This window comes from Pituophis catenifer, unplaced genomic scaffold (assembly GCF_029215685.1).
Source record: "Pituophis catenifer annectens isolate HBS135680 unplaced genomic scaffold, rPitCat1.0.hap2 SCAF_6, whole genome shotgun sequence".
NCBI classification, from domain to species: Eukaryota; Metazoa; Chordata; class Lepidosauria; order Squamata; family Colubridae; genus Pituophis; species Pituophis catenifer.
The window spans coordinates 5,790,019-5,814,946 of NW_027256886.1; the positions used below are offsets into that span (position 1 = coordinate 5,790,019).

Sequence of the window (24,928 nt, forward strand, 5' to 3'; positions counted from 1 at the left end):
CTCATTTGCATCCTTTCAGAGGGTTGCTGAAGCCCTTGGAGGTTTATCTGTGTCCTCAGGGTTACCTACGGGACTGCCTACTACCACCAATAGCCTCTCACCGGCCAGTACGCTCTCATAGAGAGGGGCTCCTCCGGGTGCCGTCAGCCAAACAATGTCGACTGGTGGCCCCTAGGGGGAGAGCCTTCTCTGTGGGGGCACCTACTATCTGGAACGAGCTCCCCCCGGAGATACGGAGGATCTCGGATCTGCGCACCTTCCGCCACGCTGTGAAGACCTTTTTATTCCACCAGGCGGGCTTGGCCTAATCTTTTCCCTCTTTTTAATATGTAAATTTTAATCTGCTTTTAAATTATTGGGGTGTTTTAATTTGTCTGGGCCAAAATGGTTTAATTCGATTTTATCTGGTTTTTAAATTTTTTCTATCTATGTATTTTATTGTTTGGCTGTTCACCGCCCTGAGTCCTTCGGGAGTAGGGCGGTATATAAATCAAATAAACTAAACTAAACTAACTAAACTCAGGGTCACCTGAGTAAGTGCCTCTGGTTCCTGTAGCCTGCAATATTTCCCCCCTCCATTCCTACTCCCAACACCTTTTGAATGGTGTGGGAGAAGGAACGGGTTCCCAGAGGAAAAAACTGCAGACCGCAGGAACCAGGAGCAACCTGGATGAAAAAAAGGAAAAAAGAAAGTCCAGTTACCTCCTGAAAAAGCATCTTTGGGACCTTAAAGTTTGCTTTTTAAGACACTTTTGGTTTTTTCTGTTCCAGACATTCTGGATTTGGTAGATCCCAATCAGAGGCAGCAAAGTCAAGATCCAGCTTTGGGGATCACATCCATCAGTGACACCCATGTCCCATAGGACTAGGTGGGGCAGTGCCGGGCACCCCAAATCTCTCTGCCTTTCTTTCTCCAGGGCCGTGGGTGGGGTGGGGGGCTGCATAGGGTGCCTCAAAGCCCTGAGGTTGGAGCGTGTTTGCAAGATCCCTGCGCATGGCTTCTCGTGGCTCCGTAGCCTGTGCTGCCTTCCTCCATCAGCTCTGAGCCAAGACGGAAATATCTGGAAGTGAGAAGTTTTCCTGACGGCCGGCCGTGTTCTCTTCTCTAGTGCCTTGGCCCAGAGGTCATCAGCACCACCAGTAGCAGCAACACAACAGGAAGCGACGCAACCCTGACTTGGAAAGCTGGAATTGCGTAGCAAAAGTGCCTGGCAAGAGAAGCCAGCAACCTCTGGGCTCTCCCGTCCGTGCGCTGCCCTGCTGCAGCCTCACTGGGTTGCGTGATCAAGCGTGATCTTCAATGGATGCCGGGCAGGAGCTGGAGAGCAGCTGTTGTCCCCCAGCGGAGCGAGGAGGTGACCAGATGGACAGGGGGGCATGGAGTTGAACCGTGAGTGCCAGCCTGGCAGGAGAGGGCAGGGCAGGACATCCCGAAGTCAGGGATCTTTGGTGGTCTCCGAACGTGGTTGTTTTGTGGCAGGCGTTGTTTCAGTGGCACTGATGAGGTTACCTAGTTTGGGTAATGGAAGGTCTGCAGTGGCAAAGAAATTCTGGGCGAAGGTTAAAAAGTGGATAGAGGAAATAATTCAGAATTCAATCAAGAGAGAGATCCTGAGCAGTTTCTACTAGGGATTTCCATAGAAAACTCTACCAAGGAAATACATTATTTAATATTACATATCCTGACAGCAGCCCGCATCGTCTATGCGCAAAGTTGGAAGAAGGAAAACCCACTGTGAGAAGAAGATGTAATTAGAAAAATTTTTAGAATGTGCAGAGATGGACAAATTAACAAAAAGAACTCAAGGAGAAAGAGGATACAGAATATTACAAAGTGGTGGTGTAGATGGTATGAATGGTTGGAGAAGAGGAAAAATGAGGAAGAGGAATAAAGGAGGGGGGGGAAAAGGTTGAAGATCAAGGTACAGTGCAGACGAAAGATAGAAAGATGGAAAACAATTGTCGAATAAGACGAAGTTAAAATATGTGTAAATAGAAGTAAACAGCAAGAAAGGATCGCTTCGAAATAGCTGTAGGAAAAAGTGATAGGTATATAAATCTTGTGTGTTTGTGTCTTGTTTTAATGTATTCAAAATAAAAAACTTTAAAAAAAAAAGAAAAAGAAAGGTCTGCAAGGAAAGCACCAAGGATCCCTCGTTTTCAACCCGGGGCCACAAATATTCTCCTTGATTGACACCAAAATGAATTAGGGAAGGAGGGAAGGACAGGAGCCCAAATGGAAGGACTGGAATGGGCTGTTTCTTGGAAAAAGTAGCATGCGAGGGGAAAGGCACTCTGCACATGAGCTGAGGCTAGGTGGCAACAACCTAGGATGAGGTCTGGGGAAGAATACCCTCCCCCACCACCAAGACTGCAATTACTGCAGGTTCGAATCTCACCAGGCTCAAGGTTGACTCAGCCTTCCATCCTTTCTAAGGTAGGTGAAATGAGGACCCAGTTTGTGGGGGCAATAAGCTGACTTTGTATAAATATACAAAAGAATGAAGGCTATTGCTTAACGCATTGTAAGCCGCCCTGAGTCTCCGGAGAAGGGCGGTATATAAATCAAATAAAAAAAAAAAAAGACTGAATGTTAACTCTTTATAGGAAGTTTCCAAATGAGGAGGGATTCTGTCTATAATTTAGAGATAATTAGGTTTGGGGTTAGAATTAGGAATCTGCAATTCAGCTTGGCTAAAGATGGGATCCTGTTAATGAAGCCACCTCAGCTGGGGATGATGGAGGTTGAAGTCCAACTGCTTTGCAGGGGTTTCAGCGGGAGGGTGGTCAAAAAACATCAAGACAGAGGCCTCAACGATATACAAGTCCTCAATTTACGACCACAATTGAGCCCGGAATTTCTGTTGCTAAGCGAGACAGGATTTTTGCCCCCCCATTTTTACGACCTTTCTTGACACGGGTGTGAAGCGAATCTTTGCTGTCGTTAAATTAATAAGGCGGCCGTTAAGTGAATCTGGCTTCCTCATTGACTTTGCTTGTCAGAAGGTCGCAAAAAGCCAGTTGACAAGCATTGATCACATGACCATGATGGCGATGCTCCAATGGTCGTAAGTGTGAAAACTGACCATAAGTCACTTTTTTTCAGTGCCGTTGTAACTTCGAACGGTCCCTAAAACAAATGGTTGTAAGTTGAGGACTAACTGTATTAGAAGCTCTTCCTGTTTTCTCGCATGCAGAGAAACCACAGGCAAAGCTTTGGTTGTATTGTTGTTGTGGCCGCCATTTTGACTTTTTTGACCACTTCCTGAATGATCAAGGAGATTTTTGTGGCCTTGCCTCCCAAACTACAGTATCCATTATCCCAGGCTGAGTGAAGAGTCACGAGGATTACGAAACTGGTAACCAAACTGCCTTTTGGGTTTGAAACTAGATGCATCTGACTCAGCAATGAGCAAAATTGAAGACTAGATGTTTGGAAGAGCGCGGACTGAATTCCTGCGAAATGAAATGATATTGTATTTAAAATATAGGGCTCTGGCTTTACGTTCACATTTGACGGGGTAGGAGGGCGGATTCCCTCTCACAACCTTTTGCATGTGAATATACAATGTAAGCTTTTGTCTGGTTGCATCGGTAGATTTTAGCTACTTGTAGAATCAGGGAAGCATTTCCATTTTGTGAGAGTGCCCATCATCAAAACTCTAGCAGAAGATAGTCAGTGAGTCCTTCTCTGGTTGTCTCCTCCAGGGCTGCTGGTCTTCGTTGTATTCCTGTTCCAGATGAGACTCTCGGGGATGTGGCCCACGGAGCTCGTATGTGACAGGCGACTGATCCAGAAATACGTGGCTGAAGCTGTGGAAATGGAGGAAACGTTGGTGAGAAAACACCTGTTGGTCTGTCCCAGCTGCGCTGAGTTCGAGGAGAACTAGTTCCTCCTTCTTAGCCTGTTTCAGATTTATTTATTTTATTTTATTTTATTTTATTTTATTTTATTTTATTTTATTTTATTTTATTTTATTTTATTTTATTTTATTTTATTTTATTTTATTTTATTTTATTATTTTATTTTATTTCTATACTGCCCTTCTCCCCAAGGACTCAGGGCGGTGTACAGCCTAATTAAAAACACAAAGACAGACAGAATTTAAAAATAATTAAAATTATTAAATAATAGGCCCAATTTATAAAACCCCAAATTTAAAATCCCCTTTAAAACCAATTAAAATCTTTATATTGATAGCCCAGCCTGGCGGAACAACATGGTTTTGAGGGCACAGCGAAATACACGGAGAGCAGAGATTTTACGAATTTCTGGGGGCAGTTCATGCTTTGGGGGACATAATATCAGAATTGGAAGGGACCCCGGAGGTCTTCTAGTCCAACCCCCTGCTTAGGCAGGCCATCCTATACCAGGGGTATCAAACTGAAGGCCCACAGGGTGCATAGATCTGGCCTGTGGGGCCGCCATGGAAACAGCGAAAAACCAGCCCGCAGTGCCTCTACCAGTGAAAAAGGAGCTCGCGGGGGAAGGGGGGGCACGCACATGTTCCGTTTTTGACCACTCCTACCTCCGTTTTTGCTGGCAGAGGGCTAGCAAAAGAAAGTAAAAACAAAACAAGAGGAGAAATGTTTTCCCCTTTTGCATTTGAGCGTGCAAGAAGGGACAGGAAAGGAGAAAGGGAAAGAGGAAAGACAAAGAAAAAGAAGGGAAGATGGGAAGAGAGCAAGGAAGGAAAAGATAAGGAAAGAGGGGAAGGAAGAAAAAAGGAGAAGGAAGAAGGAAGGAAAAAAGGAAGAAAAGGAAGAGAAGGGAAGGGCCTCCTGGGCTCCGTTTTCATTGATAAGAGGGCTGCAGGAGGCCGTCACGGCCAAAAACAGAGCCTCAATGAGTGACATTGAGCTTGTCACGCCCGTCCTGGCCACGTCCCCCCCCCCCGCCCCGAGGTCAAACACAATCCTGATGCGGCCCTCAATGAAATCGAGTTTGATACGCCTGCCTTATACCATCCTGGACAAATGGTTGTCCAATCTCTTCTTTAAAAACCTCCAATGATGGAGCACCCACAACTTCTGGAGGCCAGTTGTTCCACTGGTTAATTGTTGTCACTTCTTAGTTTCCAACTGTTATTTCTTGTCCTGCTTTCACGTTGCTTGGAGAAGAGGTTGACCCTCCATTCTTCTCTGTGACAGCCTCTCAAATATTGGAGCCCTGATGTCACGTCACCCCTAGTTCTTCTCTTCATTAGACTAGACGTTCATACTTCTGTTGGAAGAAATATCCTTCTGCGTTCAGTTCCAAGTGGGGAAAAAGACACTGGATTCATGGAAGTTGCATGGAAAGAAGGTTTATGGGTGAACAGGATCACATGGCTTGAGATCCTGGGCAGAAAAAATGGGCAGAGATGCTGAGAGTGCCTGGGTTTTATACCCTCTGTTGGGCTTTGAATTTGAGCTTGCGTTCCGATTGGTTGTCAGACTCCCATGGGGCCGTGCACCCGGGGGTAACTTTGTAGGTTGTCTTTTGAGTGAGTCCCAGGCTTGGTTGACTCTTGCTAGGTGATGATGATGTAATGAAAGGGCTTTGGGCAATTCCTACTATGGCTCTGCCTGAAGGAAGTAGATCTTTGTTATGTAGAATAGACTGGCCCATGCCTTAATGGCCCATTGACAAAGGTGGGGAGCTGAGTTTCTGCCTCCCTTTTAGGGGAAATATTCTGCCCTTTTAAATATTTCCTAAAATATCTCATTTTCCTAGGAGAGGAGTGGGTGCTAACTTCCTACACTTCCAATAACCGTTCATTGTACAATTTAGTCCCCATAATAATATTGGCATTTCTAAGAAGAATATTCCCGTTTCTGTTTCCTGGAAAGGATGTCAGTGAAAGGCAAAAGTGAAAGTTAGCCAGCCTCGAGTTGATTTTCTTCTGCTTTTGTCCTGTCTCTGCAGAGCCAATGCGAAGAACTTCCTTTGCTTCTGGAACCTGTGCATTTACCCTTGGTGGGGTTGAGCCTCAGGGTGTGGAAAACAAAGACGGTGAGTATTGTAGGCTGTCATGGTTCTTTGGGCTTCACTGTCTGGGCCGCAAAGGTGTTTTTCCAACAGGCAAACTGCCTTTTTTTGTTTTTTTGTTTTTCCTTGAAAACATTTCACTTCTCATCCAAGAAGCTTCTTCAGTTCTGATGGAATGGTGGGAATGGAAGGATTTATATCCTTTGCACTCATCTGTTTGTTAGCTCTCTGAGGGCGAAAAATGGGCCTACCAGAAGTCCGGAAATGGGTCATTTCCTAAGGTGACCAACTTTTTTACAATGAGAAGGAGGACATGTGCATGTGTGCCGTGTCGTGTTTTGGTAAGAAGTAAACAAAGCCACTTGTGCGCGGCTCACTCTCTCAAAACAATTCTCCTGTGCGGAGCGCATGCGTCTCATAATCGCGTCTCGCCGCACTGTACCGAGCCTTGATGAATCGTCACGTCACAGACAAATACGTCACATCACACTCAATGGATCGGATCGGCATCGATCGAATATGGAGATTTACAGATAGTCTTCAAATATCGAAAAGGAAGACATGTAGGAGGACACTTTTCAAGAGAGGACAGAACTTACAAAAGAAGGACTGTCCTCCCTAAAGGAGGACGATTGATCACCTTATATTTCCGGCAGAGAGATGGGGCCAGGGCCATCTGGGAGCGATGAGCGGACTCCAGAGCCTCCAGAGTCAGACCTCAGCAATGCAGAGGAACAGGGGGAGCCTGTTCCCAGTGCGCGCATGCGCAGAGCTGCCAGAAGGCAAGAGCAGCTAAAGCAAAAGGGACGACTTGGGAGTAAGGCCAGGAAATGATTTTTCCTCCCATAAGACATAAAAGAGGAGCAAAGGGACATGAGCCTTTGCAGGAAGCAACGTTGTTAATTCTGTGCAGTTTAAAGCCTGAAGCTCTGTTTGATTCTGGACTCCGTATGGCTTTGCCAATTAGGTCTTTGGCAGCGTGTCAAGGGAGATAAAGGTGGGTGATTATCAGCCTTATCCCGAAGGACTCTTTACAACTATTTGGGACTCATCTGTGAATGAACAGAATTCACAGCTGTTAAAAATAAAACAGGTTTTTGGGACTACTTGTGTGTTTTACTGACTCAGGAGGCCTAGGTCAGAACATAAAGTTGCCAGGTTGGGAAACAGAAGTACATGTACACAACTATAATAGGAAGAAGAAATAACCTTGAGGAACAGTAGGAAAAGTTCTAATGAAGATAACCTTCGGGTAAAAGAAGTTTGAGTCTGGGACAGAATGGTAATCTGACTAAACAGCTGAGAAGAGACCTTCCCTAGTTCTCATAAGGATAAAGGGTGAGAGAGTGAAGATGCATTCAGACTTACAAGCTTTATAACTTATAATAAAAGTAACATTAGGATGCATAACTTTGGTTTCCTAGTCTGGTCTACCTTGGAGGGTAACGACGAGTGTGGTAGTTAAGCATGACATTTGACTATAGTTTATAGGGATTACTGATTATTTTTGGGGGTGCTGAAATTCTGCAATATAAAACAAGGAGGCTAATGGCACTGCAGCTAAAATGATGAGTGTTACCCCTTAAATTTTAAGAAAAAAAACCCAATTCTGGTCCCACCCTAGTAAATACAGCAGTGTTTCTCATCTTGACACCTTTTAAGAGATGTGGACTTCAACTCCCAGAATTCCCCAGCCAGCCTTGCTGGCTGGGGAATTCTGGGAGTTGAAGTCCACACCTCTTAAATTTGCTAAGGTTGAAATACAGTGTCCTCGAGATGGCAAAATTACTGATTCTATTTCAGAATGAAGTCAAGACGCAGGAAATTCACCAAGTGTTGGTCAAACTGATGGATGGCATAGCCGTGGCCCAGCGATCGACGAACGAGACCTGCATCCTGGTACGTCTTCAGCAGCTTTATGAGAAGGTCAACTTCTTCCTTCTGCACTTAAGAAACTTCCAAGGGCAGGTGAGCCAATCCCAGAATTTGTGGGGATGGGAGTGGGGGGTCTCTGAAGAAGCCACAGCATCATGCGAAGTCTCTGAACTGAGAAAGATGTAATTCTATATGGATTTAGAGCAGGGATGTCAAACTGGATTTCATTGAGGACCGCATCAGGGTTGTGTTTGACCTCGGGGGTGGGGTGGGGAGATGGGCGTGGCTGTGGTAGGCATGGCCAGCTCGACGTCACTTGTATCGGAGGGGGGGGCACCTGTGGTGGCTAAGTGCTAAGGCAGGACTTCCCTTAGCCCAGGGGTCTGCAACCTTAAATACTCAAAAGAGCCATTTGGACCCGTTTCCCTCAGAAAAGAAAACACCGGGAGCCACAAAACCTGGGTGGGTGTGGCCAACTCAATGTCACTCACTCCCACTGGTCACATGACCCCCCTAGCCACGCCTACCCAGGCGATCATTAGGGCAGAGAACCAGTTGCTATAAAACACCGGGAACCACAAAATCCTTTTGACATATCTCTCTCCCCCCTTTCTCTCCCTCTCCCTCTTTATCTCTCTATGTCTCTCTCTCCCCCCCCCCCACCTCACTCTGTATCTGTTTCTGCCCTGGCCTCTTCTCCATCCCCCGCCGTTGCCCTTACCTTCTCAGGCCAGGCGAGGAGTGACTCGAAGGGGAGGGGAGGGTGAGGGGCGGGGCCAGCCAGTGGTGGGATCATCTGATAGGGAGCCAAAGCAGAGAGCCCAAAGAGCCGCATGCGGCTCCGGAGCCGCAGGTTGCTGACCCCTGCCTTCCTCCCTCTCATTATATTCTTCCTTTCCTTTCCTTTCTTTCCTTTCCTTTCCTTTCCTTTCCTTTCCTTTCCTTTCCTTTCCTTTCCTTTCCTTTCCTTTCCTTTCCTTTCCTTTCCTTTCCTTTCCTTTCCTTTCCTTTCCTTTCCTTTCCTTTCCTTTCCTTCTTTCCTTTCCTTTCCTTTCCTTTCCTTTCCTTTCCTTTCCTTTCCTTTCCCTTCTTTTCCTTTCCTTTTTTCTTTCCTTCTCTTCCCTTCCTTTTCTTTTTCCTTCCCTCTTCTTTCTTTCATCCTCCTTCACCTCTTTCCTTATTTTTCCTTCTTTGCTCTCTTCCCATCTTTTTCTTTGTCTTTCCTCTTTGCCTTTCTCCTTTCCTGTCCCTTCTTGCATGCTCAAATGCAAACGGGGAAACATTTCTCCTCTTCTTTTGTTTTTAGTTTCTTTTGCTAGCCCTCTGCCAGCAAAAACGGAGCTCGGGGTGCGTGTCTGCACACGCGGCCCTCCTGAACTCCATTTTTGCTGGCAGAGGCACCGAGGGCTGATCCTTTGCTGTTTGTAGGGCAGCCCCACGGGCCAGATCTAAGCACCCCCACAAGCCGGATCCGGCCCACGGGCCTTGAGTTTCACACCCCTGATTTAGAGGATGTAGAGAATTATGGAAAGCGAAAACACGGAGTCATCGGTGTTCGATAAATGCATGAATAGTGGCATCTGGCTAAAATAAACCATGCCTGAAAGTAAATTGGATAGCGGCTAATGAGTTAACATTGAACAGGAAGAATGCGTGACATCTCCTGAACTGTTTAATGATAGAATGAGTGGAGATGAAAGGGAAGAAAGTCACAGAGAGATGAAAGAGTTGAGATTCTGGAGAAGAGAAACGTTCTAAGGTGTGAAGGGTTGATATATATACAGCATACTGTAGTAGTGGTGGACATTTGTTGGCACGAAAAGATAATGGGGAGGCAGTGAATGCTCTTGGTATAAACATAGGATACGACAAGAATTTGAGCAAATCTTGGATGCTTTTCTCACCATCAAAGGCACCTTATCAGCTCCCTGAAGCTGGGCTGTTTTAGAAGTGTACAGTACAGTAGTGGCTAAAATTGTGGAAACCTTTTGGGTTTTGAATTTTTGAGGGTTGATGGCTAATAACACAACTTTGTTTGGAGTTTCAAAATAATCATTTTCCACTGCTGGAATGGCCTGGGAATAACCCAGACCTTAACCCAATTGAAAATCTATGGAGCCGACGAAAGAAATGTGTTAGTCAGAAGCGACCCAGCAATAAAACCCAGTTAATCGAAGCCATCATTCAATCTTGGTTTCACATTAGAACAGCTGCAGACCTAAAAGACTTGGTTCACTCCATGGGAAGACCTTGTAAGGCCCTAAGATTACCCAATTAAGTATTAACTGATATGGTGATAATTTTTGTATTTGTTTTTTCCATGTTTCACTTTTCTTCTTTATACTGTAACTGCTACTCTAATAGCAAATCCTTCATAAGTGTTATTGCATTACATTCTTGATTAAATTATCTTTCCGTTGATATATAATTGTATGGTACTACTCCCCCAAAAAAAGTGGTGTTATTAGCTAGTTTTAGAAAATACCACATTTCCACAATTTTAGCCACTACTGTATTTTCTTTTCCTAGACTACATTTGCATTCACAAAGTAAGTCCTCGTTTGAATGATCAGCACTGGCAACTCGTCACTAAATGATGCAGCATATGCATACTTTATTCATTTATTTATATTTATGTCATGTTTATGTAGTGTATATTGGAGGTGGTGACCCTTTGAGAGCTCTAGGCAACAAAATTTCATGTTAATGTATGTTGATTGGTACATTCAAAATGGCAATAAAGTTATTCTAAGTCAGTTATTGAGGTATCACATAACATATGATGGATTTATGACCTCGTTTCTAGTCGGTCATTAAGCAAATCACCCATGGTCATTAAATGGGATTGAGATTTGCAGTGACTTTTTTTCTGCAGTCCTGAACTTTGGTTACCAAAACAGGGCAGTCATTAAGTGAGGACTACCTGCATTTATTGTGTTTATATGTTGCCGGATTCAGAAACTGTTCCCTGTTGGCACAATGACACTCATAACCTGGCTATTGAATGTATCTAATTTTCACTAACCCATCAGGGTCCGGTTTGGGCAACGCAGTTGGTTAAAATGCAGATTGTTTAAAATGCTGGTTGTATAGTTGTAATGGGTAACAGCATTGCAATGTTTGCCCTAAAAAAAAAGGTAAAAGTTCCCCTCGCACATATGTGCTAGTCGTTCCTGACTCTAGGGGGCAGTGCTCATCTCCGTTTCAAAGCCGAAGAGCCAGCGCTGTCCGAAGACGTCTCCGTGGTCATGTGGCCGGCATGACTCAACGCCAAAGGCGCACGGAACATTCTTACCTTCCCATCAAAGGTGGTCCCTATTTTTCTACTTGCATTTTTTACGTGCTTTCGAACTGCTAGGTTGGCAGAAGCTGGGACAAGTCACGGGAGCTCACCCTGTTATGCGGCACTAGGGACTCGAACTGCTGAACTGCCGACCTTTCGATCAACAAGCCCATCGTCTTCACCACTGAGCCACCATATCCCTCTATGTTTGCCCTACAACTGGCTTAACATTTATAAGCAACCATGATATTCACAAATGAAGGCAAATATACATGTCCCAGGATAATGTTGCAGGATCCAATAAACCGGGATTAGCGGTTTAATCGTCCGAGCTTTCGGACTCATGCTGGAGCCCATCCTCAGGGAACTACTCCCTAGCAAAGTGTGTGCTGTTGTGTGTGTGATATTTATAGTGCCTGTTGTAAGTGGCTTTTTAGATGTTGATTGGGGTGTGTTGGTGACGGGCTTTTAAGTCATTAGCTTTTGTTTGTTTGTACTGCCCAGCCCTTCCCTTCTAAGTTCTTGATAGGTTGGTAGTAAATCAGCATCCCTATTGACTGACGATGGACCTGTTTCCCAGGCTTCTATCACTTCCCTGGCTGTTTTTGGACCTGCTCGTCCAACAATCTTGGTAGGGCTGCAAAATTGAATGTATGTCCTTGTTCATGATATTCTTTCCTACCCTCAACTGCTACTACAGGTGGTACCCTCAACCAGTGGTGGGATTCAAATAATTTAACAACCGGTTCTCTGCCCTAATGACCAGCTGGGTAGGCGTGGCTTGGTCATATGACCATGTGGGCGTGGTCAACTCAACATTACTCACGTCGATGGGCGTTTCGCCTTAGCTGTTACAATGTAATAAGGGTTAACCAGAGAGGCAGTTTCTGTAAGCAGGGCAATAAAGATTAGGCTAGAAACACCACCAGAATGTTTCCTTCCTGCCTTCCTTACAGGATTAGTCCTGTAAAGTGGGGGGGGGGGGAGAAATATTTCTTCCAACAATCAGTTCTCCGAACTGCTTAGAAAGTTAACCACCGGTTCTCCCGAATAGGTGCGAATTGGCTGAATCCCATCACTGCCCTAAACTCACGGCCACAATTCAGTCTAAAATTTCCATTGCCAAGCGAGACAATTCTTCAGTGAGTTTTGCCCCCTTTTTAACCACCTTTCTTGCCACGGTGGTTAAGTGAATGCAGTTGTTCGGTTAGTATAAGAACTGAAATGAACGGTCATAAGACACTCTTTCCGGCGCCGTTAACTTTCTAAACGGTCACTAAACGAATGGGACTACCTGTAGCGTTTTCCAAACTTGGCTACTTTAAAAGATGGGTGAATCCTAGCATGCTGGCTGAGGAATTCTGGGAGTTGAAGTCCACAGGTTGTAAAAGGGCCACAGTTGCTCACCTCTGGTCAAGAGCACCTTCTAACTGCGTGAAGTTTGCTTAGCAGGCAGTTGACTGGTTTTTTCTCTTGCCCTAGGAACACAGCGTAACTACACAGCCAGAAAACGTCCCCAAACTGATTTCGACGAGGAATCTTAGGACGATCTTCTGGACCTACGTACAGCTTTTGCAAGGAAAATTGAACTTCTTGTTCTATGACCTCCGGAAAGACTCTTGTGCTGAGGAGGACCATTCACCTGGGATTGCCTTTCCTCCTTAGCACACCCTGGTCACATCAAGCGGGCACTGAATCATCCTGCAGGTGGGCTGGCAAGAGACATCTACAAGTGGAAGTGGGGAAAAAAAAAAAGGCATCGCTGGGGTGGAAGAACAGGGCTGACCAAGCCCTCAATGTGGGGAGGGCTGGTGCTAAAAGGTGGGGGAGAAAAAGGAAGAGGGGGCGTTGTGTTAACCCTGGAGATCCCAACTCTCTGCATTTCGTACCCAGCTTGCTTCAGCTGCTTGCAAAAAAACCCCCCCAAACTCGAGGCTTATAGAGTTGGGCAAAAGTCTGGCTCTACACCCTCCCCCCAAAAAAGGAACCCAAGCCTCACCATCTTTCTCGTGTCACCCCGGTCGGCGTTCTCCTGGAATAAGCAGCGCCAATGAACTCTACGGAAACTCGGTGGAAAAGATGAGGACATTCAACTCAACTTGCTCGATCGATTCTGGGCCATCGAGTCAGAATCGGCGGAGCTGTGCTGACCTAGGCTCACGAACTCTTTCCTGCAAAAGCCCACTCCCCGTTCGCTCCTCTTTTGTTTCCTATGGGAGGGGCCAATCATCTCCAAGGTGTGGCGTTACTTCCAAGTCGACCCTGCTTTCTTAGTTGTTCTTGTTTTCTGGCAGCTCTGCACATGCGCACACTGGGAACAGGCTCCAGCTGCTCCTCTCTCTCACTGCTGTCTAGCTCCTTCTCTGCCTCTGACGCAGAGCCCTCATCCGAGCTCTCCCCAGCCCCCAGGACTGGCCCATGTTCCTCGGAGCGACCCCATTGCTCTCCATAACTTATCTTGTGTAAACCCAACTTCTTCATAATGGAGGTGGTTATCTTATTAATTAGTCATTAAGGACAAAGAAGATATTCTGAGCTTTGCAATAGAGACTCTACACGGCCCCCTTAAATATATTTTTTTTGCAGCCATGACCTAGGATTTAACCATTTCTTAGTGGGTATGTATATACTGGGGTTTTTTCCAAGGACCAGAATTGAAACCTAGAGTAGGGCTCCACAACCCCTGGCTCACTATTGGGCCGCCCGAAAGGCTGGCCGGTACATGCATGCGCACAACTGGTGGGCTAGTTCTCCCCCTTACACCCCGCTGGGCCACCAAGGATGGAGACCACTGACCTAGAACATCTCCTGGCATGCTACTAAGCCCAGATAAATTCCAGATCTACTTTCCTGTCTGTGGACCCCGTTTTAATAAACTGTCTATGAATACCACGTCTAGGCAATGCCATTTGGAGGGATCGACGGATTTGAGAAATCGGCAAAATGTTTGCTTGGATGTCCTCACTTTATATCAAGAAGCTGCCAGGAGGGGGGGGGTGGCGGAAGAAAAGAGCAGCCGAGCGTTTTCTGATTAAGGTAGGGCTCTCTAAAACTGGCAACTTTTAAGACTGGTGGACTTCAATTCCCAGAATTCCCCAGCCACTATGGCTGGCTGAGGAATTCTGGAAGTTGAAGTCCACCAGTCTTAAATGTTTCCAAGCTTGGAGACCCTTGGATTAAGGAACCATGGCTTATTCGGGTAATTTGGGGCAAAATATCCAAAACTGCTCCAGTTGTCTTCCTCTACTGCAAAGCTGTGCTTGGAACTCTAAGTACTGTATTTTTTGGAGTATAAGACACACCTACCTTTTTTTGGTGAGGAAAACAAGAAGAAGAAATCTGCCTCTGCCTCCCAGCAATTTTGCCTCCTTGCAGCACACAGCAAACAGCCTACTTTACTTTCAGTTTCATTTTCAGCATAGCTTGATTAGCACAAGAAAAAAAAATCTGCTCCCAGCAATTTACCTCCTTGCAGCAAGCAGCAGAGGCCCACGCAAGACAGCTGAGAGTTAGGAGGCTGATTCAATCAACTTCTGCTAATTAGGCTGTGCTGAAGCTGAAAGGGAGCTGTTTCTTCTTGCTGCTTTCTGCAAGGAGGTAAACTGCTGGGAGGCAGAGGCCAAAGGGTGGGGGCCAGTGAGTGGGCGGGACTACATTTGGTGTATAAGATGTACCTAAATTTTCATCCCCTTTTAGGAGGGAAAAAGGTGAGTCTTATACTCCAAAAAATACGATAAATCAGGACGGAAAGTAAATACAATTCAGCTACAGGTGTTTCTAAGCTTATAATTCTGACATCCCAACCAGGTATCAGTCAGAAAATCTATAAGGAAGGAATGAAACCTGCTAATTATTGCCATTACATGATTATGTAATTCATTACAGGAATAATGATCTTATTCAGTTTTTTTTTTTTAAAAAAAACTATGATGGGATATATATTTAACTAGCACAACAAGACCTGGTAGGATAAATGGGGTACTGAACTCTTATCGCTGCTTTGGCCAGTCATACATATTGGAAAACGCTTGGGGAGAATTATCGGCTTGTGTTGTCAAGCTTAGCCCTTTTCTTGCTTATGTACAAAGATCATAAACCAGCTTTCTGTACAGGTAGTCCTTGACTTATGACCGATTGCTTAGCGACCGTTTGAAGTTCCAACAGACCTCCAAAATGGGATCAATAGAATAGAGCTGGAAGGGACCTTGGAGGTCTTCTAGTCCAGCCCCCTGCTCAAGCAGGAGACCGTATACCATTTCAGACAGATGGCTGTCCACTCTCTTATTAAAAACCTCCAGTGATGAAGCATCTACAACTTCTGAAGGCAACTTCTGTTCCACTGGTGAATTGGCCTCACTGTTAGGAAGTTTCTCCTTAATCCCAGGTTGCTTCTCTCCTTGATTAGTTTCCATCCATTGTTTCTTGTCTTGCCTTCTGGTGCTTTGGAGAAAAAGTTGACCCCCCTCTTCTTTGTGGCAGCCTCTCAAATACTGAAATCATTATATCATTATAATGGGATCAACGACATGAATTCAGTGTTCTGATGCCCAGATGCACTCCAAGGTCACATTACCACATTATGGGTACTCGGCAAGTAGCCTGCATTTACGTTTGCAGCACCCCACAATCGTAGACTATGATTTACGACATAATTTTTTTTGGCCAGAAACTGGTATTTTTCTGAAAAAAATCCATCCCCTAGCAAACAATGGGTTCACTTAACAACTGTGGCATTCACTGAATGACCGCCACAAAAATGTTGCAAAATCAGGCATGGCCATATGGTGATGCACTCTTTGGACCATCATTGACATACGACCAAAATTGGGGGCTCAGTCGTAAATTGAGGATTACCTGTAATACAGCATCTCTCTCTATATAATATGGCATATTACCGTATTTTTCAGACTTTCACCCCTGAAAGTGGGTGAAAATTTAGGTGCGTCTTATAGACCGAATACGGGTGTTTTTGGGCTCCCAAGCCCTCCGTGCGTTGCATTTTCACCCTTCCAGACCCCCAGAAGCACTCTGCAGGCCAAAAACAGTGATGGGTTTCAAATTTTTTTACTACCGGTTCTGTGGGTGTAGCTTAGTGGGCGTGGCATGGCTTGATGGGTGTGGCAGGGGAAGGATACTGTAAAATCTCCATTCCCACCTCACTCCGGGGGAAGGATACTGCAAAATCCTCATTTCCTCCTAATCAGCTGGGATTTGGGAGGTAGAGAATAGATGGGGGTGGGGCCAGTCAGAATTTTTACTACTGGTTCTCCGAACTACTCAAAATTTCTGCTCCCGGTTCTCCAGAACTGGTCAGAACCTGCTGAAACCCACCTCTACATAGAGGTCCCAAGCATCCAGAGGGCACCCAAGTTGCCTTCTGGGTCCTTCTATAGCAGTGATGGCTAACCTTTTTGCTGTAGTGTGCCAAAAGTGGGGGGGGAGCGCAGGGGGTTACGTGCATGCGTGCCGACATCCATAATTCAATGCCGTCCCCCCGCCGCCGCGCATGCGTGTGCGACCCCCCTGCACGACCCCCACTTGATGGCATATGATGGCATGGTGGGCACGGTAGGCCTGTTTTTTGCCCTCCCCAGCCTCCAGAGGCTTTCTTGGAGCCTGGGGAGGGCGAAAACAGCCTTCCCCACGGCCCACCCCGGACGCCCTCCAGAGGTTGGAAATGGGCCATTTCCCGACTTCCGGTGGGCCCGGAAGGTCCAAAAATCAGGTGGCCGGTGCGCACATGCGCACTGGTGCTGAGCTAGGGCAACGCTTGTGTGCCCACAGATATGGTTCTGCGTGCCACCTGTGGCCCATGTGTCATGGGTTTGCCATCCCGGTTCCAGAGGATCAACATAAAATTGGGAGAGGTGGTGGAAGCTTTGCACTCCGGACTGATTAACTATGTTAATCAAAGAGATACAGACGTTCCTTCCTGTACACAGCCCAGACAACCATAAAAATCCATAAAAAATATTTATTTGATGTTTTTTTTAAAAAAGGAGTAACGATTACCTGTAAGGAGTTTGACGCAGGAGCTAACTTCTTTTGCTCTGTGGTGGTTTTTTTTTTGACCAAAGGGGCCCAGTTTACCAGAAATAGTAGTGTTGCCTTTGTGGAAAAATGCCCCGTAAAACAGATCACTTCATCAAAAGCAATATCGTTTCCGGCACCAGGAAATATTCTACTCTTCAGCTTCATAAGAAATGCTGCCATGTAGCCTGGCTGCTTCTTCCTAACGGCAAAGGGCCCTGGGAAAATGGCGTGGAGAAAAATTGTCCCGGTTGTGGCTGCTAAAGACGGTGGAGAACATCAAGAAGGGTGCTTCTAATTCGTTGCCAAGCTTTGCTCCAAACGCTTCTGAAGGGAAGCAGAGGAAGCAACAGATGTTATTTTCTGAAATGTCCCAAGCTGCTTAATCGAGCCTCCAACCCGTCTGGTGGCAGAAGCTGCTCAGAAGGCTAATTTCTTCATCAGGAGGTAGACCCTTGAATCCACTTCAAAGCCGTGCAAGTTGTTGGCATCTCCCTGGAGTCTCATGAGGAGGCCACCGTAGGAGACGTAGGCAGAGCTGGAGGAAGGGAGAGAGAAGGATGGGTTGGAGGAGGCAGGCTGCTCACAGTTGTAAAGAGAGAGAAAAATGTCCTGAATAGGTCAAACTGCCACATGCTACATCACTGCTTCTCAACCCTGGATAATTGGAGAGGTGTGGACTTCCAACTCCCAGAATTCCCCAGCTTTTCCTTTTTAATTCAAACGATGAATTTTAAATTTGTCTTAAAACATTAGGGTTGTTTAAATTGTCACCGGCCAATCAGATAAATCAGATTTTATACTGTTTTTGTAATTTATGTGTTTTATCTGGCTGTTCACCACCCTGAGTCCTGCGGGAGTAGGGCGGTATATAAATCTAATAAAATAAAATAAAATAAAATAAATAAAATAATTGAAGTCCACACCTCTTCAAACAACCGAGATTGAGAAACACCAGGAACGAAGGCAAAGGACACTGCACTCACGATACATCACGAAAGCTGTCCTCTGCCATACAACCTCTTAGATTGGGGGTCTGCAACCTTAAACACGCAAAGAGCCATTTGGACCCGTTTCCCACTGAAAAGAAAACACCGGGAGCCACAAAACCTGGGTGGGCGTGCCATCGCATGTCCAGCGCTGCAAGAGCAGCGAGCAGGCCATGGAGGCGGTGAGAGCACCGGTGTTAGCTGCAGCTGGGCTGGGCCAGTGTCTCAGGGTGGAGAGAAAGTTGCACATCTCCCCGAGCGACCGAGGTACACGCAGCACCAACAAGGGCCGGAAGAAGAGGCAAGTACAGGGCCCCTTCGCTCCTGCTCTGGAATATGGAGCGAGTCTCCATCCGCCGCCATCACCCTTTCTCAGTGCGAGGAGTGACTGGGAGGACGAGGCCAGCCAGTGGTGGGATCCGGTAAGAGCAAAAGGCCCAAAGAACCACATGCGGCTCCAGAGCCACGGGTTGCCGACATCCATCTTAGATCGTTGTTCTTCAATCTTGTGTCCTCGAGAAGTTGTATATCACCTCTCTAACATTTAGTCGCGAATCATGCTACTGTCAGCACTTCAACCTGCATTTACTCTAGTGCTGACATAAGAAGGAGAAGCGGAGGCGTCTGGAAAGGGACGTTTGACTTTTCACCTACTTATTTTCCCTGGAGATAATATCCCCTAGGAGATGGGAGGGGAGGGGGGAAATTCCTTTGAGCTGGAGCAGTAGATTAGGGGTAGAGTGACTTGGAAGATGGCCAATGAGTGCAGGGGAGTGGGGAACGGAAAGGGAGGGTTTTGGGTCTGGAAGTCAGTGTTGGCTGCGATGGAGTCAGAGTTAGAATGTCGTGCTTAATAAATGGAAGTTTTTCTTCAAAGACTTCGTTTGAAATGCAATTTATTTGAGATGACCTCAAAACCTGACAGCTACTTAGGAAATAAGAGAGTTGAAGACCCAACGATGTGGAAAGTATCAGGGTAGGGCAGGGGTGTCAAATTCAATTTCATTGAGGGCCACATCAGGGCTGTAGGGCCAGGTGGGCGTGGCCGACCGGATGGGCATGGCCAGTTTGATGCCACTCCCAAAACTGCTGGCATGTTTCCTCTTTGCATTGGGTAGACCAGGCCGAAGCAACGCGGATAGATTGGCCCAGCCCTGTGGGACAGATCCAACCACATTACGGGCCTCGAGTTTGACACCCCTGGGCTAGGAGGAGAATTTTAAAACAGTCAGCCTTTCCCATTATCTGCAATTAGGAACCTTGGTGGTGCAACGGACTAAGTGCTGTTCAGTGCTAGCACTTAGCTGCCAGCTGCCTGCAATTAGTGCGAGTTCAAATCTCACCAGGCTCAAGATTGACTCAGCCTTCCATCCTTTCGAGGTAGGTAAATTGAGGACCCGGATTGTGGGGGCAATAAGCCGACTTTGTATAGAACAACACCACTTAGGGGGCCCCCCGAAAGCCCTAATAAGCAGGTATATACATAAAAAGTATTCAGGCTATTGCTATAATGCATTGTAAGCCGCCTGAGTCTACGGAGAAGGGCGGCATATAAATTGAACTAATAAATAAATAAATTTGACCCTTTACTTAACTGAAGATGCGAAAGTAGAATCATCTTCACGGAAAGCAGATGATCGTACCAAATTGGATGCACCACATGTTGCTCTAAGCCAGGGGTCTACAAACTTGGCAACTTTGCACACTTCAACCCCCAGAATTCCCCAGCAAGCATAGCTAGCTGAGGAATTCTGAGAGTTGAAGTCCACAATTCTGAAAAGTTGCCAAGTTTGGAGACCCCAACTCTAAGCCGTAATGCAGATGGTTTGGCGCTCTCAACCATAAAGCTTATGGCTTTAGCATGACGAGCAAAAGGACCATCCAAAAACCATACATAGGGGACTCATAGCAATAGCACTTTGACTTATATACAGCTTCACAGTGCTTTACAACTCTCTCTCAGCGGTTTACAGAGTCAGCATATTGTTCCCAACAATCTGGGTCCTCATTTTACAGACCTCGGAAGGATGGAAGGCTGAGTCAACTTTGAGCCTGGTGAGAATTGAACTGCTAGCAGTCGGCAGAATTAGCCTGCAATACTGCATTCTAACCACTGCGCCACCATGGCTCTTAAGCTCAGAACGTCTAACGCACCTTGAGAACGGAATGGGACAATTTGCCGTAGCCAACTCACCATGACCAATTTGCAGCGGCCAACTTGCTGCGGGATAATTCAACTTAATTATTTAAAATAATTTAAACATTATTTCAATTTTTGTCATTCACATGGTATTTTGTCCCTCCTTTTGCATCTTCTTTAATGGATCTATCTATCTATCTATCTATCTATCTATCTATCTATCTATCTATCTATCAATCATCAAATCTCTCTCTCTCTCTCTCTCTCTCTCTCTCTCTCTCTCTCTCTCTCTCTCGGTTCGATTTATATGCCGCCCTTCTCCAGAGACTCAGGGCGGCTTACAATGCGTTAAGCAATAGCCTTCATACTTTTGTATATACCTGCTTAGTAGGGCTTTCGCTCCCCCCCAAGCGATGTTCTTTTTTATACAAAGTCAGCTTATTTCCCCCACAATCTGGGTCCTCATTTTACCTACCTCGAAAGGATGGAAGGCTGAGTCAACCTTGAGCCTGGTGAGATTCGAACTTGCAGTAATTGCAGGCAGCTGGTTCAACTATTCAACTATTATTAAATATTCAACTATTGATTACTATTTATCTATGAAATATTCAACTATTCCTACGATATCAGGATAACTCTGGCCCCGTGGCGAGTCGTCCTTCAGCGAGTTGACCATGGTGAGTTGTCCCAAGCAAGTTGGCTGCGATGAGTTGGCCATGGCGCATTGACTGTAGCGAGTTGGCTGTTGGCGAGGTGTCGTAGACCCTCAAACAACATCCTTAGCCTGAATCCAACCAATCAAGTTATGGCTTTGTAGGATATCAAAACACGATCGCTTTTCAACCTATTTCAGAAAAGGAGACTTACAGGCGCGTGGCTGCTTCTGTTGATGTCTCATCGCCCTCAATCCTGTACACCTTCCCATACATCACGTATTCAAACTGATCCGCCCTGTGAATAAGAAGAGCCGGCCAAAAGAAGGGAACATGTATTAAAATACCAGAAACGCCAAAAACGAAAGAGCGTATTCAGCATCAATCCAAAACTCAAGCCTTCCCTCTGTGATATACAGACATCAAAATATTCCTTTGTGAAAGAGCAAAAATGCCTTTGCTTTTTGAATTCTTACATTATCATTCTATGGCTCTGCACACTTAAGACTGGATCACAGGGAGTCCTTGAGTTACGACCACAATCGAGGCCAACATTTATGTTGCTAAGTGAAACATTTAAGTGACTTTTGCCCCATTTTATCATCTTTCTTGCCGCAGTTGTTAAGTGAATTGTTGCATTTGTTGTTAGTAACATGGTTGTTAAGTGAATCTGGATTCCCCATTGACATTGATTGGTCAGGAGGTCGCAAAAGGGACACTGCAACTGTCATAAATATGAACCAGTTGCCAACCATCTGAATTTTGATCATGTGACCGTAGGGGTGCTACAAGTGTCCAAGTATGAAAAATGGTCATAAGCAGGGGTGAAATGCTCCCGATTCGGACAATAGCGATGGCGGCGGGTGGTCCGGTAGCAAAAATCCCTGCCCCCCCCCCAATGCTCAGCTGAGCCACGTGATCATCAGAGGCTCTTTTTTTACTTTTAAAAGCATTTTTTCTACAACCTCTTCGGCCGGAAAAATGCTTTTAAAAGTAAAAAAAAAAAAAAAGCCTCTGATGATCGCGTGGCTCAGCTGGGATCATCAGAGCCTTTTAAAAGCATTTTTTCTACAATCTCTTCGGCCAAAGAGGTTGTAGAAAAAGAATGCTTTTAAAAGCCTCTGACGATCCCAGCTGAGTTGCCTGATCATCAGAGGCTTTTAAAAGCATTTTTTTACAACCTCTTCCGCCGAAGGTTCTAGAAAAAATGCTTTTAAAAGTAAAAAAAAGAGTTGGCCACGCCCACCGTCACCCCCCTCCCACCAAGCCACGCCCACAGAACCAGTAGGAACAAATTTTACATTTCACCACTGGTCATAAGTCACTTTTTTCAGTGCCGCTGTAACTTTTGAACGGTCACTAAATGAACTGCTATAAGTCGAGGACGACCCGTATTTCAGGTTCCACTGTGGTTCAGCCATGAAAATGATTGAGTAACAGAACTCAAGCACATTTTCTCAGCCTAACTTACCTCACAGGATTGGCATAGTGGAGGAGGGGAAGGGACACATCTGTAGACTAGTCTGACACCCTAAAATCCAGGTGGCAATACCGTATTTTTCAGAGTATAAGACACAATTTTTTTCCTCCTAAGAGAGGCTGAAAATTTGGGTGTGTCTTATACTCCGAATGTAACCCTACGCGGTGCCCAAAATGGCTACCCGAAACAGCTGCTGCCTTCTCTTACCCCTTCCACGCTTTGCCTGCTATAGTCACTGGAGCTCCCTCCGACGATCAGCTGTGCTTTTGAAGCTGTCTTTTAGCCCCAACCAGCCCCAACCTCAAAACCAGCGAGGTAACTAATGTGCTGAAGCTGACCACGCTAATGACACTAGCCAGATGAATATCTGGTAGGCAGAATTTGCCCCCTGCCCATTTTCCTCCCCAAAAACTAAGGTGCGTCTTATACTCCGAAAAATATGGTATTTGTTCCTCTAGATCAGGAGTCTCCTTAAGAGTTGTGGACTTCAACTCCCAGGTGGAGATGAGTCCCTTATTACTGTGATGGCGAACCTGTGGCACGCGTAGCCATATTGGTGGGCACGCGAGCTTAGCTCCGCCTCGGGGGGTGGTGGGTAAGGCCCGTTTTTCTCTCTCTCCAGCCTCCAGAGCCTTTCTAGGAGCTTGGGGAGGTCGAAAATGGCCTCCCCCCCCAGAGGTTGGAAACCGCCTGATTGCCAACTTCCGGTAGGATCAGAAGACGGCAAATGGGCTGTTTCCAGCCTCCGGGGTGGGTGGGGAAGGCCGTTTTCACCCTCCCCAAGCTCCTAGAAAGGCTCTGGAGTCTGGGGAGAGAGAAAAACAGGGCTACCGGGCCCCCCGGGCCATCGCATGCTAGGAGCGGGGTATATGTGGGTTGCTTGCACATGCGCAGGGCACATAAAATTATGGGTGGGGACACGCGTGCATGTGAGCCCCCCCACTCCTGGCACGCGATGCAAAAAGGTTAGCCAACACTGCCTTATTATTATTACTCCACCAGATCTAAAAACTCCAAGCTTAGATGAGGAGACCAAAGAATCAGATCTGTGACAACCATTGTATTTTCTTTATACTGGCCTTCACCCTCGCTATGCAGAAACGGCTTTTTGTCACCTGGAGGGTCTATCATCTGTAGGATTATATTCGCCATCATCCAATGTCCCATCTTCGTACAAAGTGCTGGCTATCACAAGGCGGAATTTGTCTCCTGCAATGCAAGGAACGATAAATATTACAAGTGAAATGCAAAATGCAAAAGCAAAAAGTTTGTGAATCAGACCCTTCAGATTTACTCCTCAGTGGAAGAATGTGCAAATCCAATATGTCAAGGTCCCTAATAACATTTGGGGAAGATCCGAGTGTAGGACCTGAAAAGAAATGTGCATCAATGACCAGAATAGAGATGTTTCTTGAGGTAAACATCTCAAGAAATATTGGAAGACAAACCCTGGAATGTATGGTACTTTGCACAACACTTATTTACTAAGTTATGAACATGTTAGATTTGATCAGGGTTTTCTAAATATGACTTGGCCTGCTTTATTGAGTCAAGTCTCTTCGATTAGTTATTATGTTTATTATTTTTTTATGCCACCGATCTCCCTTGCTAGGGATTCTGGGCAGCTTTCATTCATGATTCAATGCATTATGCAAACCTAGAATATTCTAGATGTTGCTATTGTTCTTCTAGTAATAAGCAAAAAAAATTATGAAGTGTCCTTGGTGCTATTTAAGTTTGGTTGTTTGCTTGTTTGGTTAGTTGTTTGCCCTCAAGATAAATTGTTTATCTTTTACATAGCATTTAAGAAAAAAGTAAAAAACAAGGAAACAAACAGAAACACATCCTCTTCAGCAGCCAACTCCTAAATAAGTGGGGATTAACACCAAGCAATCAAGCAAAAAATGATACCCTAATTAAGGAACTACCAAGGAGAAAACCACACCTTACCAACAGGATACTGTCTATAAACAAAGAATAAAGCAAGCTACTGTATATAAATAAAGAATAAACTCCATTCTGAATAGCACTGATGATGTTACTTAATTGGGTAATGAAACATCTGCAAGCAATCAAGCTCAGAGAGCACCAAAGACTTCACAGTTCAATCCTGAGGTACATATATTATTGAAAATCTTATGTTGCAGGAAAAAACACCATCCAAATATATTTTATAAGGAAATAGGAAAAAAACATTGCTAGGTATGTGCTTACCAAGATCAACTGGATAGATCTGTACGTTCACATCGAGGATCAGATCCATTTTGAAGGACTCGCTCTCACAGTGCAGCCGGGAAACTAAAGACATGCCAGGATGTTAGTTGTTGAGAGGTAAAATCTTCAAGAAAGATGTTTACTGCTCAAATGTCACTCCAAAAGTATGTGAGGCTTAGGGAAAAAGTCTCCAGTTCATCCAGGTTTTCTACAGCGTGTTGAAAATTCTTCAACATTGAACTGAATACAATAAAATTCTTGGATTTCCATTTATTTGGGTAACAGATACCACA

At 45.5% G+C, this 24,928-nt stretch overlaps 1 protein-coding gene across 4 annotated transcripts in view; it reads right to left on the minus strand.

Annotated features, from left to right (window-relative positions):
• Positions 1 to 3,583: 3,583 nt before the first annotated feature.
• POLR2H (RNA polymerase II, I and III subunit H) overlaps positions 3,584 to 24,928 on the minus strand; it is a 28,425-nt gene continuing 7,080 nt past the window's right edge. For 3 of the 4 annotated variants that reach the window (XM_070945275.1, XM_070945274.1, XM_070945276.1), the window contains exons 2-5: positions 24,636 to 24,719; positions 23,537 to 23,630; positions 21,156 to 21,239; positions 17,090 to 17,697 (exon numbers count right to left, since the gene is read on the minus strand). In XM_070945275.1, the coding sequence (XP_070801376.1) occupies positions 17,580 to 17,697; positions 21,156 to 21,239; positions 23,537 to 23,630; positions 24,636 to 24,719 (380 nt within the window). In that variant the 3' untranslated portion in view covers positions 17,090 to 17,579. Of the gene's footprint in view, positions 3,814 to 17,089; positions 17,698 to 21,155; positions 21,240 to 23,536; positions 23,631 to 24,635; positions 24,720 to 24,928 lie in introns of those variants that run through there. The other variant, XR_011600487.1, reaches the window with a different exon arrangement.